The sequence below is a fragment of the Numida meleagris genome, chromosome 2 (assembly GCF_002078875.1).
Source record: "Numida meleagris isolate 19003 breed g44 Domestic line chromosome 2, NumMel1.0, whole genome shotgun sequence".
Taxonomy (NCBI): Eukaryota; Metazoa; Chordata; class Aves; order Galliformes; family Numididae; genus Numida; species Numida meleagris.
The window spans coordinates 76512679-76533065 of record NC_034410.1 but is presented as its reverse complement, the minus strand read 5'-3'; the positions used below and the strand labels follow the sequence as shown (position 1 = coordinate 76533065).

Here is a 20387-nt window from a genome sequence, read left to right as displayed (position 1 = left end):
TCTGCATGGGGAGATTGAAACAAAGTAGAGTATAGGGCAGTCTAGCTCCCAAGGAAGGGAAGAGTCTTTCTTGGCAATTCTAGAGAGCTCCAGCAGATGATTTTGAATCCCAGACCAGCCAACCTCTCTGAACAGCTCGTCAAAACCACCTGAGACCCGCCTATTTTCTAAGTTTTTAATAAAGATCTCAAGAAGTATTGAATCAATATCTGGGAGAAACCACTAGCATCTGGTTGCCTGATGAGCTCTGTTCCACTATCACAACCCTCACAACCCAGCAGTGCAGCCTTTTTTTCCAAACACTTTCTACTCCACCCTTCTATATATCTATCTCCAATTTGTCTACAAAGATGTTATTGGAGACTATGTTGGCAAGGTAAACAACATCCACTGCTCTCCTGTCATCCTCAAAGCCAGCTGTGCATTTATCTCATCACAGAAGGAAATCCGAGTGGTTAAACTTGATTTGCACCTGGTAAATCCACACTGGCTCTTCTTGTCATTCAAGTACTTGGAAGTGGTTTCCATGGAAACTTGTTCCATAATCTTCCTGTGGACTGAGATTAGGTTGACTGACCTGTAGTTCCCTCAATTCTCCTTCTTGGCCTTGAACATGACTGTGCCATTTGCCTTTCTCCAGCCATCAAGAACATCCCTTCCCCTGAAAATCAGTTCTGAACTTCTTCCAGTCTCTCTCATAGCTTCTCTTCTCCCAGTCCCTTGTACTTACACAATTCCCTGCTCTCCACACTTATTTTGGCCATGCTGTTCAACATAATCCTTTCCACCATGTTTTGCATCTGTACAGCTCTTGGCTGTTCTTCTCACACTCCTGTATTCTAGGACTTTGGTAGAGGAGAAAAAAATCTTGCCCAGCTCCAGCTTACATTCATCTGGAGTGAGACTTAGGGAGGTGGAGAGAGTTGTCCGTGAGTCTTTTCTTTCCTTGAAGCAACTGCGAGATTCAGGCCTCCTCAAGAACTCCCTGTTCTTTACTGTACGAATTCTCCCCTGCCTTTCCATATAAGGAGGATTGGGAACTAGATTGAGGGGACCAGGAGTGTACAAGAAAAGCAGAGACAGTACATGCCCTCAAGAGGCTGTAAATCATTTGAAGATCCCTCCCTTCCTTCCTGGAAGAGAGGGAGAATGGAAGCAGGCAAACAATCTTGAAGATCCAGGGAAGAAATGAAAGACACAGAAAACCCCATTTGCTACCCTGAAAATAAGAATCCTGACTGGAAAATCTGGTACTGCTTTCTGACAGCAGTTGGTATGCCCAGGGTTCAGCAAAAATGAATCAGAAGGTACAGGCTCTCAAAAGACTCTTATTTTTAAAGCAGGGATAAACTAGATGCTTCTAAAGTAGGGAGTTTTCCTTTTTTGAAAAGGATAGTTTCCAAAACGGCTTGCTCTCAAAAACTGAACAGGGGTCCTGGGGTGAGTGGTTCAGATACTTTTCATATAATCTCAGGACAAGTCTGTGAGAAAGAAACACTATGCGCTGTCATTTCTGTGAGCATCAGCACCTTTGTGAGATGACTTTAGCACCTTTCTCAAACAGGCTGAGATCCTGGCGGAAGATCATCTGACATCATGACTGCATTCAAAAAGAGGTAAATCAAAATGTTTCATTGATCCACACAGAAGAGCCAAGAAAACATATGTTTTGAGGAGTAAATGTGTTTGATTTTTCATGTTAGTCATCCACCTGAAAATCCACTTCACCAAGCCAAGCACTTTGACATCCTTCTCTTTAGACATCAAAAGCATTAATTGGTTTCTTCACTGTATTTGCCAATCCTACAGTAAAGGCAACACATACAGTAAGTGCATTGCTGCCTTAAGGAAACAAACCCAAGCTGGCTTTTATGTCCAAATTCTCAGGGTGCAAGGGAAAGCTTCTAGAGAAACCAGAGACCTCATAAAACCAAGGCCATTGACTGATTAACCTGTAATAACTCTGACCTTTGGACTGCAATTCACTTTTCCCTGGCCAAGACAACTCTTATCCTTTTACCTGTTGCAGAAAATATCCGAGAAAAAGCAATGACAAGTCATTAGAAACCTAAGCCCTTCCAAATTTCCCCCCTAACTAATGCAGGAGAGGCAGAGGCAATAACGTAAGTGTCTTTGTAAAAATATCTATAGCATCTATATTGACAAAATGGAGATCATTCTCCACAATAGACATGTTCTCATTTTTACAGTGCTAACAGTTCAAATGTGGCTTTAAATTCAATTTAATTTGATTGGTACAATCTCCAGCAACATCCACAAGAGATGGCCAAGGAAAAGGTTTCTGGCAAAGTAAGATTGCTCTTGCTAAATACTGAGGATAATCCCCAAGTGCTGTTATCTGTGATGATAGCTTCACAGATGTTTAAAGACATGACAACCAACAAGTCTTCACAAGGACTCCTAAGCAGTCATTCGGCACATGTAATACTTTTCACATGATGTCCTCCTCTAAGGAGAACAAGGAGAAGAATGCAAAAAAAAATTTTTTTTTAAATCATCCTATTTTAACATCATATCTAACTGTCTAAAAGGTTCACTTAAGGTTGATGGGAGGTATAGAACCACAAGCCTTAAATGACATTATAGTTGGCAAGAATGGGATATTCTGGAAGGCAAATACAGCCCATTTTTGGAAGCCTTCACAGAACAACAGCACCCACAGAATTCTGAATCTCAGGTATGTTAGTAACAGCCACGGGCTCCATGCAAAGCATGACAGTGAGATCCCAATCAAGTTGACGGAGTCTGTGTTTTAAATGGAAAATCCATTGTAACCAATACACGTGAAAAGATCTCTCCTGCACTTCATCAATGTAAGATACTCATCGTAGCCTAGGTTCAGTATGAAGCAAATGCCAGCTGAAAGGAGGCAGACTGGAATATACAGAGTCTTCAGATTTTAGCATGGAGCATTAATTTAACAGCTTGGGCCATCCTCCCTAGGAAGCAGTAAATGTTATTGCCTGTGCAGCACTTCTAAGACTACTTTCCTCCATTTTTGTATCAGGAATCCTCTGGCACAGCAGCTATCTACTGATAAGATGCAGACAGATGAGATATTGTGGCCAAACGGCCAGTCATCAGGACATGTGTCCTTCAAAAGTCTCCATAGCGCCCTGGAAAGAGCCGTGGTGGCAATGACTTTCACCAGGTGCCTTTGTAGTTCACAGAACTTTGTACTCTCTGATCTGATTGTGTCACGCTAATTTCCTGTAGGACGTACTTTATGCTGTTATCAGAGTGCTTGCTCCATTTTTAACAGCTTCTCTTCTGCCATGGAGACTCTTTCTAGATCTCCCTTGCAATGGTGGATAAGTTGGAAGCAGTTACATAGTCACCCAAAATACTGCCTGATTTATTAAGATAAACCATAGTTTTGTTGGCTTTCCTAAGGATAATCCATCATGTTTTCCATATTTCTGTAACTTGCTGTTTATAACCCACTGAGCAATTTCCGTTGTGAGAATCATGTGGACAGCTGAGGGAAAAAAACTAGGTCAGTACTAGAAGGTAAGCTGCTGCCAACTCAGAGTGACAGCCTTCAGTGACTGGAGCTGAGATTTATACCAGAAACAGTGGATGCTATTTCACATTCTTTTTTTAAACTGAAAATGTTTAGCTAAAGAAAAACTGAAAAGCATTAACTTCTGCTGTTTGGATTTTCAATATTTCAAACTTTCAAAATAACTCTAAGGATGTAAGGGAAGCTTTTCTGTGAAGTTAGTTTAGAACTGGAGAAAAGATGGAAACGTCATAGTGCAAATACTGGATGGTTTCAATTTTTCTATATTCATTTCGTGTTTTCTTCAGAGAAATATATTAAGAGAATATATTTTCTAAGCACTTAAACATTAAAAAACTTAGGTGCTTTACAAAAATAGGACCATGCTCAAAATAATCTTGTCTTCTTTCCACTTCTCCCACTCATTCTAAATATGTCTTTCCTTTTACCATGATCTTCAGTGATTTGGGGTTGCGTCTATTCCTATCTTAGGTTTCCACCTATAAAATGTCCCTGTAACTCAAATCATAACTTATTTGTAGCAGAGATTTTTTTTAGCATGTTTTTTCATAGCCCGTTGGCACTAATTGTTGGCCTTGATCACAGTCAGAAGCAAGTAACAATCTCCTAACATCCTCCTCTATACTGAACCCATACTGAAACACTGGGTAAGAACAAGTTTGGGGGAATAATTCTCTAATTGTTGAGTAGGTGGTATAAATTTAATGCTTGATAGGTGATTTAAATGGCTGGGTAGATAGACAGGAATAAAACCATTCACTGGCAGCATATAGCTACTCATTTCAAAGGTTTTCATCTGATTTTTTAAAGTCTGTCGTGAAAGACTGAAACTTGGACAATTGCATAAATTAATTAGGGAGAATTACGTGCATTCATTTTGCCTTGGTCTTTTGAGTGTGAAGGATAATTTAGGGACTTCTATATGACCGCTCTTTTATACTTATTGCAGTTGAGCAACAACAATGGTTGCAAGCTTGGAAGACAACAAGCGGGAGTTACAGTATATGTGGAAACAAGATTTTATTTCTTGGTGTTTGTTTGAATCGATGGTTCCCATTCAGACAGATCGAACACACTGCCCTTTCTGCCATCTTACATTGGCACTTTTTTAATACGCCAAGCTGATCTGTCAAGATGAAAATAAGCTTACCTGTAAAATAAACCGATATTTTTAAGCTTTAAGTGGGAGTCTTGTCACCTTGCCTTGTTCAGGAAGAGCTGAGCGTGAGGCATAACCCACGTGTGTTTCAATGCAGCACTTTGCTGTAATTACACCATTATTGAGAGCCACACTAAGCTTTCACATTTTCCTCAACATTATGGCTTGCACCGGCCGACACCATCCCTTCCATCAGCAACTCTGGTGCTTAAAAAAGGTCATCCGGAGGCAGTCGCTTTACACCTCGGCACCGCCGTGCCGCGTCACTGTCCCAGAACCCGAGGGAGGCCCCACGGCCGCTCGGATGGGTCGGGGAGCCTGACAAGCGGCAGACCGCCAACCCAGCAGGGGGCGCTGTCGGGTTGGCGGCGCGATCACCCCGCGCAGCACCGCCCCGCCCCGCCGCCGTCACGCCACCCGCTCGGCTGCCGCTGCGTCAGCCAGGCAAGATGGAGACTGCCGAGGAAGGTACGGCGCTCGCTGCGTGCCCTTCGTTTCCCCCCCGCTCTTCCGGCCCGGCGGGACTCCGCTCGCGCTGCCTCCAAGGGCGTAGGGGCGGTGTGGGGGGCCCCGTTAGCGCGTCACCCGGCGGCGGCGGGCCGGGCCGGGCCGCGCGTCCCTTACATAACCGCGGCCGTTGGGAGCCGGGCGCTGCCCGGCGGGGGAGGGGCGGACGGTGCCGTGGTAACGGCACGGCTCGGTTCAGTTCGGCGCGGTACGGGGAGAACGTTAGCGGCTTGGCTTTCGTGTCTGAGCCGTCCCTTTGCGTGTGTGTTTGCATCCGGTGGCGCTCGGTTTTCCAACTTGAGAGGATGAGAAGAAAGCAGCCGGGAAAACACGAAGCATTGAGTTGGGTCGTGTTGTGGATAGCTTAGCGCTCACGGAAACAGGCAAAAAACATGACAGTATTTGTGCTCTTAACCTCTGACAACTTGTAAAACTGCTCGCTGCAGCTCTCCCGTGGCTCTGCAGCCCAGCAGTTACATGCAGCGATGGCATGAATCAAGTGAGTGTTGAGGTTTTGGTTACTTGGCGTCCAGTTGTCCAGGATGCTTGGATTACTGCGAGCTGCGAGGCAGGTTCTCAGAACTGAGGCAGGTTCTCAGAACTGACTGGTCCAGTTCTCACCATGCCAGTCGTTGGTAAATCCATCTTGGTGGGTTTAATCCCAAACCCACAGCTGATAATTGGGAACAGGCTGTTAGGAGTGGTAGCCTTTGATCTTGCGTGCTTTTAGAGGACCTGATCTGGTGATCCGAGGGGAACAGGAGGAGAGAAAGAGGGCTGTTAAATATCCTCTAGGGCACCTTAGTGCTGTACTCTCCACTTGGATTTTACATTTGTGGTGTTTCTATTTGTGTTTATTTATTTGTTTACATTATACATATATCTGTGTACTATATGTAGCACCTTACGTATTAATGTTACCTTCAAAAGCATAAAAATAATAGCATTGGAAGTAAGTAGGCTATACACTCTCAGTCCATAAATACTGCTGGAACGTTATGAGTCTTCTGCAGTTTAAAACTTTGCTTCCCACTATTAGAATTTCACAGAACTTGCCAGAACACCAAAGACATTTCTGAAGGTTAGAAAGCTTTAAATGCCAGCATCTGAAACGGCTGTGTGAGTGCCTTCAGGAAGAGGAGAACTGTGCTCTCTCTTTTGTGGCACAGACCAAACTTGTGCTGTAAATTTCAAATGGGCCTTTGTAAGTGTTGATAACCCCGTAGTGATATTTGTGGCAGTTGTTCTTCTGGTAGAATTGATGATTGACGGAGTTAAGAAGTGAAGCAGAAAGAAACCCGCATGTCTTTCCAGTAAAATCAGTTTCCTGCTAAATAATCTGAACTTCAGTTTTAGGTACTACAATGGTGAACATTTTTTTAGAGATATGATGGGCAGAGAAACTTTCTGCGATGGGAACAAAGAGCTGTATTACCCAAGACTGTTATTTCCAAAATGCATTCTTGAACAGGATGCAAAGTGTGTATGCAAGTAGAAAAACAGCATCTGCTACACGCTGGAATTCTCTCTGAACTTGATATTATACATGAGGTGCATGTTGACCCTCAGCAGGATTTGTTGATTTGAAGTTATATGTCACTAAACAGTCTAGATTATTGCTTCTCATGTGTTTATTCGAGTTTATAAAACAAGGAGGAATATCTAGAAATTCTCATATCCTTTGAAAAACTGAAAGCTAGGCTTAACTTCTTTCAATAAGCTAACAGAAGAATGAAATCATTTTCTTAGCAAAGAATTCATCAATTTTCAGATAAGAAAATTCTGCTTTTCCCAACAATGTTGGGAATGCGTGAACAATCTGTTGTGAAAACCTATGTGCCATTGACGAGTGAGTTCTGAGAGCTACGGGGGTCCTTCAGAAAACTGTATGCTTTCTTTGGTGTCGGAGTATTCTTAAAGCAGCAATTTCGTGTCACTTGAAGCCAGTGTAACCCCTGGTTCCTGTGTTTTGTTATCTGCCCCGTCCTGTCTTTTGTCTGACCCTTTGCAAGGCTGCTCTGATATATCAAGTTGTCAGCCTGCTGTGGGCAAGGTGCTGGAGGAAGGTGGGGCTGCAGTAGCTGGCGGGTAGATCCTGCCTGGAAGTTGAAGAGATCTGTTCTCTACGGATGTCTGGAAATACTCTCTGTGATCAAAGGAATCCTTTGTTTCTCGAAGTGGAGGTTCTGGTCTTGTAGGCAGAGAGACCAGGAGCTCTTGATGTTTGCAGCAATGGGATGTCGCTTGATGTGACTGCGATGGAAATACTTTTTGTGTTTGCTTGTAGCATCACTTATGTGGTGCTTCATATAAGTTGCTAGAGTTAATATTAGATTTTCATCCCATGAGAATGAGTTTAATCTCTTAGAAAATATCTTGGCTTTTTTTCAGAATCACTTTAGTCCTTTTGTGCTATGAAACGATTGTGCAGAAATGATTCTAATACTGTGTAAAACACGGATTTGGTCAAATTATGAGTTCTTTGCAGAAATCTTCATATTGTAACATTGGGTTCCCTTTGGAACTCTTCATAGAAGAACATTAACGTTTGGAGATTTGAACCAAGAATAAAGATGTGTGATTTTAACTTGAAATTGTATATTTTCAGTATTCTTACATCACTGATATAAGTTAATATTTTCTTTCGATATGCATCAGTTACTCCTTTAGCTTTGCTGGATGGTTACTGATGGAGAAATGTTTACTGAAAGAGAAAATCCTAAACTTAAATCTTCTGTAAAAGTGGACATGTTATGTTTGTTTGTGTAATGCAAGCACAAATGCAGGGGTATGAAAGAAGGAGTAAAGGGAAGATACCACACATCTATAAACAAACAAACAAAATAGTTGATTTGTGTTTAAATGCTTTGGATAATGAAATAGTATTAGATTAGACGTCTTATCTTTAGAGGGAGAAGGATGCATTCACTTCTTTGCCTGCAAAACATCTTGCAATCTTTAGTTGTAAGAAAATGACAAAAATAGAGCATACAGAAGGTTCGTGGCTCCTGTGAAGTAAGAAATAGAAAATGTCTTTCATCTTGTGACTGGACTGAAGGCTGTTAAATGGGTGGCTGCACTCAGCTTCAGTAGCAAAGTCACAAAATACCTCTTTGTGTTCGTTATGATTTTGGTGTTTTGTTTTTTCCTTTCATCAAGAGCACAAAGGAATGTGCATGTTAGGTTCAAGAGTAGTGACTGTCTGAAGAACATGTTAGTAATTGGCAAATCTCTTCTTCTCGGCTTCTCTTTGAAATGGAATAATTCTGAGTTTTCAGTAAGTTAAAGTTTACATTTGCTTTGAGGGAGATTGTCCTTTACAAACTATATGATGCTTTAGAGCTGATATTATTATTACGCTCTACATGCAGCTTTGGTGTGCATATATCCTAGAAACCTTAAATATGTAATAAAAAGTGTTAGGGTTGTTTTTTTTTTTGTAACAAGATGATCAAGGAGACAATGTTTTTGTTGGTTTTTTTTCTGGCGGTCCCCAAGTCTTCATGTCTTCCACCATGTGAAATCTGTTGTAAAGCTTTTTTCCAATTTAAGTTATTTTGGCTCATTTTGCTACATGGCAAAATTTATATGGAGTATAATTAGTCTTGTAAATGTGACTTCTTCCAGCAGAAGTGTAATAAATGTTGTCTTGTTCAGCAGATATATGCCGAGTCTGTCGGTCTGAAGGAACTCCTGAGAAACCCCTGTATCATCCGTGTGTGTGTACTGGCAGTATTAAATTCATTCATCAGGAATGGTAAGTTCTGAGAATGTTTGTTTGTTTGTTTGTTCATTTTTAATAAAATGCACTGACGTATTTCTAAAAGCAGTACTTTGTAAGTCTTCGTGTTAAGCAGATTTTCAGAGGAAACGTAGAATGGCCTGGATTGAAAAGGACCTCAAAGGTCATCTAGTTTCAACTCCCCTGCTGTGTGCAGGGTTGCCAACCACTAGACCAGGCTGCCCAGGGCCACGTCAAGCCTGGCCTTGAATGCCTCCAGGGACTTGAACATGTTCAAGTCTTTTTTTGCATGATGGTTCATTACATAGAATTGTAAATTGTCACAATGAATTTAACAATTACGTGTGAAAAGGAAGTACTAATGGATATGTTTGTTTGAGAGTACAGATCTCCTCACACGTCTGCTTTATGAGAACTAGAAGCAGAAAGATCAGTATACGTTCTTTTTCAATGCCTTCTTGTAACAGTGAATGAAAAAGAATACCTAACCTCATACTAAAAATAAAATGAATAAAATGTATTAAGATATTTTTGAGGTGATGTGCAATCAGGGAAATCCTAAAATGAAAACTGTAATTCTGGTCTGTAATACTCTCCTTTTGATTGTATTTTAATAGTCATTCTTTCACAGATACTGTGGTTTTGAATCTTGAGATTTTTTTAAGGACTGGTGCTCACAGTCAGTGTCCACGTAAGGGTACACGCTTTCAGTTGTTACCCTTCTCAATAACATACATACTCGATGGTGTACTTTCTCAGTGTAAGTGTTGTAATTGAAGATGTATCATTGTTATTCAGCTTTTCTTTTTCACTTTTTGAAACCTTGCGGCCTAAGTAGACTTAACAAACGTGTTAGTTTGTCCTTGATAGTATGAATATTCTGCTTTGTTTGAAACAGTTAATTGATTTGTTTTTTTGTAATCGAGGGGAGTGGGGAAAGATGGAATGGCATGTCTTAATGTGTTCACTTTTTGTTTCAGCTTAGTTCAGTGGCTTAAACACAGCAGAAAAGAATACTGTGAATTATGTAAGCACAGATTTGCTTTCACACCAAGTAAGTATGTTTCATTGCTCCTGTTTTTTCAGAACTTGGTTTCTTTTTATCATAGTATTAGTGAAGTGATTACTTTTTCATTCAGCATGCTAGATCCACACTTGTTTTTTTAATTTCTGAGTTCTTGTTTGAATTAGTTCTTTATTATCACGGATCATGTGAATTGTTTAAATAACAGATAATATGGTGCTTTCATAACCTTACGTGAGCTGTAACAGGAGTATCTTTTGTACCTGTTCTGACTCCCTCAGTCCCATGCTATTACTGTCAACATTAGTGCATGTGGCTTTTGTTTTTTTTAGCTTTATTGACTGACAGTTTGGGTGTCTGAACGTTCAGGTGAAATCTGAATTTGAAACACAGTTTTCAGTGGCCTTTGAACAGTCTACCTGTGCCGTCACCGTATGACTTCTGTCAGTTTCAGTTCAAAGAGTTGTGATACTAATGCAAACAATAATTTTTCCATTTGCATTTCAGTCAAAATACAATAACTACCAGGTATTACATGGCCTGTTATGTTAGATTGGGCTAAATAAGTTACCGTAAAAATGGTTGTATCTTTATATAGTTCTTAATTACATTTTGTCTAATGGCAGAAATAAGTGAGGCCCTTTGGCTTGGTGACAGCCTAGGTTCGTTATTTGGTGCTGCCACATTACTGACTGTTGAACAGATAATGTACGCAGCTATATATTTTTCTCATTAAACTTATTTATGTGATGCACCTGCCCTCTGTGTTGAATCTCTATCAGTAGACTATCAGTATCAAAATGCACAATACTGTGTCTGATGTCTGTGAGGAGAATAGCATATTTTGCATTGATCTCAGCAGTGCTTTCAGATTATTCTTTTTCAGTAATGCAGAGACCCCATATGAGAAATGTAAAAGAGATAAGAAAGAAGGCATTCTAGTTTTGTATGGGGGGAAAAAAAAGACAAAAGCCTGTTGTTTTCATTGAGATTTAGAAGAAGAGTGATGAGAAGGTTCAAATGTTTGGTTGTTAATATATATGTTAATACTGATACTAGAAAATGTCTTCACTGCCATTATCAACAGAGGCGTCCCTGCAGAAGTTTTACCCTTGTCTGCCATAGCTGTTACCAGCACAGCTTGTAATGTAGTTGCAGATTATGGACACGTGAGAAAATTGTGATCAAATCGCTATGGTTTAGCAAATGAGCATTTGTTACAGGAGCCTTGAAATTGGCAACTGGGGAACCTTTTTAGCAAAGATTTATTTATCCTTCTCTGTCATGAGCTGCCTGCTCTCTGTACTTGGCACTATCAATTGATAATATTTTCTTCTTGGCTTCCCACGTTGCACAAATTATCCTAAATATATATGCATATGCTTTTTTTTTCCTACCTGGCTGCACACAGTGGTAGCACGTGTCAGCGCAGATTTCTTCAGTTCTCTCTACCCAGCATGTCTTGTTTCATCACTTCTTTCAATTTCCCTCGCACCCAAAATTCACGCAATTATACTTTCTTAGTTTCCCTTATTCCTCTGTATTTGAAAAACCATTTGTGTGTGCAGCGTGGAAACTGGATCTGCCCGTAGGGGCTGGGAAGTTCACACATGCTAGAGAGAGAATGGCAATGCAGAGATGGAATTGGTGGGATTGATGTATATGCCAGTCATCCAAAATGAAGTTAGTCCTGGCCTATAACTGTGCCAAGTTGATTCACCATGGCGTGTGGTGGAATAACCACATGTATGTAGTCAGCACCTGTGCTTCAACTGGCAGGCACTGAGTTGAGAAAACTTCACTGTGCTGTAATACCAGCAATTTCTCTTTTAGTTTAGCTTGATTTGCTTATTGAGGCTGTTGCTCTCATTCTGGAAAAAATGTTCCTTTTCTAGTGTAATGGAGCGTGCAGAGTATTCGTAAAATATTCCTTGTGCTATTCTTTAGTGGCCTTTCAGTATCTAAAGGGGAGCTACAGGAAAGAAGGGGACAGACTCTTTAGCAGGGTCTGTGGTGCTAGAACAACGGGAACTGGTTTCAAGCTCAAATAGGGCAGATTAAGGGTAGATATAAGGACAAAGTCTTTTACAGTGAGGGAGGTGAGGCACTGGAACAGGTTGCCCAGTGTTGTAGTTGATGCCCCATCCCTGGGAACTTTTGAGGCGAGGCTGGATCAGGTCCTGGGCAGCCTGATCTAGCTGTGGTGTCCCTGTTCATTGCAGGGGAGTTGGACTAGATGGCCTTCAGAGGTCCCTTCCAACTCCAAGGATTCTATGATTCTGTGATCCTAATGCATATATTCTTAAGTCTTTCACTGTCTTTAAATTCGGTAATGTCTTCTTTAGCACCTGCACTATGTACTGGCTTAGATACTGGGTATAAGGAAGGAAGCAGAGAGTAGGAGGTTCAGCCTGTATCTTGGAAGGGATATGAAGAAACTGATTTTTCTTTTGAAAAATAGGGTCATTCTCTAAGTGTTTAACCATGTAGGCAAATTACCTGATTATATATTCATATTCTTAAGTAGCTTATGTAGCTTAATTACGTGTTGTTTGTAGTTGTACTTAGTTTGTTAAGCTCCTAACTTCTAGATTTTTAACTTTGTACAAAATGATCTGTAAGATGTCATGTAATTATACTGAAGTGAGTGACCCATTTTCTTGGGCTCATGATTTACAGTAAGGTTTAATTGAAGGATAAAACGGGGTAACCCTTTTACCTGGTCACTTGGACAAACTTTAGCACAGTAGCCTGTATCTTCAACCTATCCAGAATGTCTGGGTTGAAGAAACATGAACTTCTGAAGTGCAAACTGCTACATGGATACAGAAATCAAGGTGTCTGCTGTCAGCTCCAGGGAACACGTAAACATGCAGCTGAGATACACGAGAGTGTTAATTTCATATGTTTTGTTGGATCGGTGGCTTGCATAAGGAGGGGTGGCATTTTTCTTGTTTTGCATAGCTAGTCTGTAACAGAGTCTGTGTCTCTCAAGAGTGCAGAACATGCCTGCTTTCCTCTGCAAATTATGTAGACTTCCACGATGGGTGCACGGGGTTGATTGAAGTGGTATATAAATGACTTGCAAGTATAATGATAGCTAGGAAATCTGTGCATAAGAGAACTGATGAAATGTGGAGATTCTGTGGCATTGGCTAAATGACAGTTTTATCTATGCAAAGTAAGATGTTTTGGTTTCTTCCATGCTGGGCATGCATCTGCTTAGGTTACGGGTAAATAAATGGGCTGACTCGGATGGGAAAAGTGAGCTATGAAATAAGATACGGTTGCATCGTGGCAGCTGTGGGGGAAAATACAACTAATAAAACATTTGATCCTTCATAATAAGTAGTGTGGAGTTGTTTTGTTTGTTTTGAAAGGAGGGTGAGTATATGTCTGAAGAGTGTTGCTTTTCTTTATGCAGTTCTGTTTCCCTCAGTGAGGTAAGGCGATGCATTGTAGAAAGTGACTTGCAGGAGCCGTGAGGTGTGTAGGAATAATGTAAACTGGCAAAAAAAAACCACTCAGGATATATAATTCCTTGTAGGGGGAAGGCTAGCGTTTTCAAAGTGCTACTGGCCAGCAGCATAAAAAACACAGATAACTTTCAGTTGTATTTCATATTAGTTCTTAACACTCTTGTATGTGACTTCCCTGGAACTGTTCACGTGCTTTCATCCAATTACTGCCTCATGGCAGAACTAGGCATGAATGGGGGAGATTAACAGCTTGTAACATACTTAAACCTGCACAGCCTGTTTGCGTTCAGTGGGAGTAAGCCTTTAGGACACGAGGAAATTCCTGGAGAGACCCACAAATTGTGGGTGATTCTTGGTGGAAGTGGGTTTGTACAGGGATTTACTGCAGATGTAGAAGCAAGAGAATTTCAGGGTTAGCATGAGCCAGGTGTTCTCTCTGTATTGGTGGTGTTTATATTCTGTTGTGCACCTAGCATTTATAACCTCCCGGAGTCAAAGTGCAGCTGATGCTCTCTTCACTTTTTTTTAATCACACGAGTAATAAAACTGAAGTCTGAACTTAGATGGTTTTGTTAATATTTTAAATTGTTGCTGTACACTGTATCAACATAGCAGATTTGAGGTTGAGGGCTTTTTTAATACCTGCGTATAGTTCCATTACTGGGATACTGCTCTGATTAGAGTTCCTTTCTGTACTGCCCGTGTCACGGCTATTAACTCTTACACTTCCTTGCAGGGAAAATAGTGCTTGCAGGATAGTTTTCATTTGGATTAACTTTGGTATTTGGAAAAAAGTGGGCAGGAAAGGTTAAGTTGAAAGCATTCATTCGTTCTACTTGTTGACAAGTTTAGTGGTTATTATTTAGGGCTAGTAGATTGTCTCCATTGTGTTTGTCAAAGTGCAGTTGTGGAGTGCTTGTACTAATAACCTCTGAGGAAATGGGAATGTTAAGAATGCTTCCTGTAATATACCTGAAGGTATCACTTTGGAATGCTGGAGTATTGGGAATTCTTTCCCACTTCTCTGTCAGCTGATTTTTTTTTTTTTTTTTTTTTTTTTTTGAAAGAGGTACCATTTTTGATTTTCCAAATTTCAGAGTGACAGAAGTAATCAGTCAATTTTTTTTTTTTTTTTTTTTTTTTTTTTGTCAGCTGAAATGTACTGACAAACTGTTTCCCTGAAAATTGGATCAGGGTGTGGGCCTTCTTTGACAAATGAGTACCTAAATAAGGAATAATAAGTAACTGAGCACACTTTGTTAAGTTCATGGGCTGTTCATCGTACCTTTCTGTTCGGGTGGCTCAAAGGGGCATAGAAGTCAAAATGAGCTGGGTAGAGGCTTTATGTATTACAAGGTTTCACAAAGTCAGGAAAAACAACAGTTGTCTCAGCACCCACCAGCCTAGCCCCTGGCATCGCCATGAATTGAGATCTGGGGGATGTAGCTTATCTCATCCTGAGCAGTAGCTACGTTGGCAGTGGAGTATTCAAATAAATGCACGTTGTGAAGCTTTTAGAAAAAATAGTGCGTAGAATTACCACTGCAGCCTTACTGCATTAGGGTGGGCATTCTTCTTACAGACCCCTCTGTGTTTTAACTTCCCTTAACAATTGAATCATAAGGAGTTTCCTTGTAGACTTTTTTGGGAGTTCCAAAGCATTGATCAGAATATGTTTTTTGAAGATTTAAAAAAAATAAGACTCAAACTATCTGTTGAGTTCAGTTTTGTCTGAGTGATACAGTAAACTAGTAACAAATACACTGTAGATAGATAAATATTCTTTTAGCACCCTTAACAAATGTCTACTCACCTCCACTTTAAATTATCCAGGATATTCATTCAGAATGAGCTGAGATTGTTAAGTCTTGAATGAGTGTTTTCTGTGGTACTAGCAAATTGCATACTTAATTTGATTCTGTAGTAAGAAAATTGGAAATTGGTAGACAATGTCAAAACATGTTTGCATGGTGCTTTTCAGTTGCTGCTCTCACAGTTACGCTTCCCTTCTGTTACACTTACATTTTAGTCCTTTTCTTAATGAATTTCATTCATTTGCCAAGTACTTTGGAAACGTAAAACCAGTTAACCTTTATCTCACAGTTACTGTCTTGCTGTTACTTTGTGTCAAATACAATCCATTTATTGTTGAAGTGCACCAAACTTTCCACATTCCTTTGCCTGTTGATGCTGCTCTTCTGTGCTCCTGTGTTCTCGTTACAATACAGATACTTAGGGAAGTGTCCCTGGAGAGAAAGGACGTGGTCTGTTCTCACATAGAGGCTTTCCCTCTGAGATGAGAGCATGAATGATGGATGAATGCACCTAAAGAGTGCAGGGATGTTGTTTAGAGAAAAGGGGGATGCTGGTGGATGGCGTGAAGCAGTGTTTTTCAGGCTTGTAGACGAAGGGTTTGTATGAGAGGGAGGAAAAATTTTCTCTAATATTTATTAAAGAAAAAAAAAAAGCTACTTATGTGGCTGAAAGTACATCAGGTTTTCAAAAAATAGTCCAGGTTGAATGTGTTGGGTATCTTCAAGTTCATCTATTCTCAACATAACTGCTAACCGTCCAGGCAGCAATGTCTTTGTGCAGATGGCTGTAGCTTATCTTCATTTGCATCTGGTATTGATGCTGGACATGATGACTTCTTGGCATCCATATAAGTGTGCAGAAACTACTTACGTGCAATGACATTGTTAGAAATAGATGTCTTCTAATTGCTTAATGTGCAATGAAGACTTTAGGTAATCGGCACTTGTAATCTGAAAGATATGGTTCCATATCTCAGTACCACTTGGGGAACACGCTCAAAGGTTAATGAACTATCATGCAGCTTTTTTATGTACTGACTCTGGTAATAAAAGTGAATGCAAAGGAAAAAAAAAAAACTTGACACTGTTTTTCTTGACTTTTGAATGTAGTGAGTTTTATGTAATATATATTTGTTCAATTAAAAAGGTCAAGAAAATTTACCATTATGAGAACTGCTTCATGTTCCTTAATAGATGGGACTGTAGAAGAAATTGATATATTTGAAATATTTTTGAATTGATTGAAATTGAATTTGATATATTTGAAAATGAAAGTTTATCTATGAAAATTTCAGCATCTGTAGATACTTAATTAGTTGCCTTCAGTTTATGCTGTTTTTCTGTGCTTTCTCTTTGCTGAATTTTGATAGCAAGTGTAGTCTGAACTATTCAGTACAAATTGAGAGAAGGCAAAACTGGTAATTTATCTTGTTCCGTGTACTCTTTCCTTGAACTTGATTTGTAAGTAACAGAAATCTCTTTCAGGTGATGTTGAGTGAGAGGGCTACTGAATGTAAAGTCTGCTTTTTCTTGCAGGTTTCAGCTTATTTTGACTTTGCAGTGAATGTAGTAAAGCTGCTAAGAAAACAACATATCTTAGTCAAAAACTGGCATGGAGGGAATTGGTTTTTCTATTACACTCGATGCATAATGTAACAAACGCGTAATGACATTTTTTGTTATTAATTTGGAGTGGTCTGTTGGAAATCTATAGAATATGCTTATTCTCATCATAACGCTTTTATCAAATGCAAAGGTTTTGTAGCTGTCAGGTCTTCTACGTGAATGCTTGTTTAACGGACAAACTGATTAATTGCCTTTTCTACACAGTTTATTCCCCAGATATGCCTTCACGGCTTCCAATCCAAGACATCTTTGCTGGACTGGTTACGAGTATTGGCACAGCAATACGATACTGGTTTCATTATACACTTGTGGCCTTCGCGTGGTTGGGAGTTGTACCTCTTACTGCATGTAAGTATAAATTTAGTGTACTGTAATACTCGTACACACAGGAACATTTGTTGCTTGGTTCAGAAAAGCTTTGTGTGGGTATTGGTGGTTTATTTAAAAAAATAAAATACGTTATTTGACTTGTTTCGCTCAGAAATTGGCTCTTGAGCCAAGACTGCAAAACATCGTGGTGTCGAGACAGGAGGAAATGCATAAAAGGGCTTTTCAACTTCTTACTGCAAAAAAAGGCCAATTTTAAATTGTCATCTTAAAAATCTATATGGAAGTTTTCATTTTCAAAATGTAAATATAGTTTGCTTTTCTTATTAAAACTTTCTAAGGATAGCAAAGTAATATTCAGTAGATGAATGAAAGCTCTTAAGCTTCTTAACTGTCTGAAAAAATCTGGTGATGACTCTTCAGTGATAATGAATTGTTACCAAAAGTCAACCACCTACAGGTTAGGTATACAGTACTTTTTTTTTTTTTTTTTTACAAATGTAATTGTGTCATTGTTAGTTTTAATATTCAGTTACTAAGTCAGTACAACTGAATTCTAATTATGATTGCAGTGCCAAGCTGTTTTACTTTGTCTTATTTTTTTGTTTATGTCGCATTACAAATGTTGTAACCCTCTTAATGGATTCCTTTAAGAATTAGTGTACTGTGAAGGGTATTTGCATAGGATAACCAACGTGATAAAGCCATTCAGTCTAACAAACCTTGAAAAATCCATTTATTTCCCTTATCAGTATTTGTTTCTGGAACATAATCTTTTTTAAGTCTTGTCGTCTGATATTAAGTGCTGCTTTGACTTCCCCCCGATTCTGTCATATGGCTTACATAATTGTGTGTGGCTGGCTTCGTGAGGAAGTGTTTGACTCATTATTTTATATCTGGAAGAAAAATGTCTGCTGCGTTATTTATGCTGCATATCCCAAATGAGATACTTGCTTGAAGAAAGAATTAAATTTTCAGTCTTACAGATTGTCATGCTAGTCATGCAGTTATCTCATCCATGAGCAAATATGTGGTGGGGAATAAATTCTTCATTCTTCGTTGTTAATTTTGCTTTTTTGTGGCCTTCCTGTCTTACATGGTTGGGTAAAAGGAATTTCTCTCTCTAAACATACCCTCGGCCTAATCCCAGTAGGCATGCAGCATATTTAGATGGAAAAAGCTAATTATATGACACGTTGTGATCTGTTCAGAGAAATGGAATTAGTTGAGCCAATTTAATCCAAAGTGGCTTTATTCTCTGTGATAATTGTATTTAGCCTCTTGGTTCCTAGGGCAAAATTCCCAAAGTACTTCTACAGTACATGAGTAAGAGAGACACGAGCACTCTGAGTAAAGCAGGTGTGTACAGTAAGGGAGTGGGAAGTGCCAATGGGAGATGGGTTATCTAAAGTGCTTCCTTTGTCTCTAGGTTAAGAAATGACAAATCACATACGAACATTGCACGTGAACGTATTTTTCTGGAGTGATTCAATTGTGAGTTTAAAAATGATGTAGATGAAGAGAGCAGTTCTGTATACATTTCATGTAGTCACATGGTGGTTAAAATTGTAGGTATTTGCAATAGGATTACTTGAATCTGTATGAGTAAGGTATGAATGGAATTGGTATGTGAACACCAGAAAAAAAAGAGAAGGATCAAAAAGAATATTTGCTGATTGCCAGAGAGCACTCTGTGTGATTTCATTCAAAAGAAGAGGGAAAATAAACAGACCTAAAGATAAAGAGTCAAAAAAGTGAAAAGGACTGGAGGTATAAGATATATGTACAAGGAAGACAAGAGAACTCTGAAATTCGTGAATTTTACCTAAGACTGGAAACAAAACAATGATCTTAAATGGTGACTGTGCATGAAAAGCAAATCTAAAATCAGTTCCTTAGCACCAGTCAAGAATATTACAAGAGGTGTGACGAGGATTTAATGGCTGGTGTCCTTTGTCTAAAGTGTTGCACACAAGTGATCAGTTCCAGGCATCCTGACTACAGATCTTAGTACTTGTATGTGAAGAATGAAGCCTGTGAGGAAAAAGTAGTTTGAGATCAGTTTGCTTAAAGGTTTTTGCGTCATAAAATCCCCTTCAAATTCCATAAAATCTCACAGTGAGTTTTGTTATGCTTGGCTCCTACCAGTGTAGTGTAATCAGGAGAGGTTCAAGGCTGTGTCCTTGGACACAAGCTTAACAGCTGTGTTGCTTAACAGACGACACAGCTGTTTCTTGCACCTTTGCAGTTCTTCCACCCTCCATCTCATGCAGCTAGGTGGTAGGCAGAGGCAAGCCACAGAAATGTACTGGGCAGCAGAGGTTCGATATCACCTTGCTGAATTTGATTCAGGGTGTATTAAATGCAAAATGTGTATGTACTGCTGACTGCCATAAAGCTGAACGCTTTCATTTGATCAGCTGCAGCCATCGTCTCTTGTGCTGACTTACTCTAGACCTTTGAATGTACTATTTTGTATTTTCTGTTCAATGGCAGGAATGGACTGCACTGGGGTTGTAAGTGTTAGTTTCCTCAGAGTGCTGTAGTGCATTTCATATAGAAGCTGAGCATATACACTAGACCTGCTGGACATTTCTGGTGGATTGATTCATGAGGGGTGTAGATACATAAACTCTCTTTAAGTTCCAAACAGCTTTAACCATGGTATAGTAACTGAGCTATGTATTCTAGGTCACAGAAACCACAGTGTGCCATTATTACATTTGTGGCAGTGTATACAATGCCTGCATAAGGAATGGAATGAAAATATAAAGAATTTCATGTCTGGATACGGGCACCTTATTTCTTTCTGCATCGTGTTCTGAGCATCTGTGCCGTCCTATGGATCTGAACCTGATTTGCTGAAGCAGGCTGTGTGCATTGATAACCTGCTTCTAAGATTGTAACTGAAGAGTGGTGAAGAACTGAAGAGTGGCTAACATTAACTGGCATCAAATATTAATCCGTAGAACAATGATTTGAAACATAATGAAATGGTGAAACTCCTTGTTGAAAGATACTGCGATGCCATAAATTTAAACAGTTTGAAAATATGATTGCAGAAATTAATAGGGAAGAAATCCATCATGCATTACTTAGTACTGAGAGATTTTGGCACAAGAGCTGAGCTGCTCCGCTGAAGCTGCTGACAATGTACTGAGGAAG

The 20387-nt window shown here is 39.7% G+C and overlaps 1 protein-coding gene across 4 annotated transcripts in view; it reads left to right on the top strand.

Annotated features, from left to right (window-relative positions):
- MARCH6 (membrane associated ring-CH-type finger 6) overlaps positions 5021 to 20387 on the top strand; it is a 44903-nt gene continuing 29536 nt past the window's right edge. The window contains exons 1-4 of one of the 4 annotated variants that reach the window (XM_021386058.1): positions 5021 to 5171; positions 8871 to 8967; positions 9933 to 10006; positions 17100 to 17243. In XM_021386058.1, the coding sequence (XP_021241733.1) occupies positions 5153 to 5171; positions 8871 to 8967; positions 9933 to 10006; positions 17100 to 17243 (334 nt within the window). In that variant the 5' untranslated portion in view covers positions 5021 to 5152. Of the gene's footprint in view, positions 5172 to 5599; positions 5710 to 8867; positions 8968 to 9932; positions 10007 to 17099; positions 17244 to 20387 lie in introns of those variants that run through there. The other 3 variants (XM_021386056.1, XM_021386057.1, XM_021386055.1) reach the window with 3 other exon arrangements.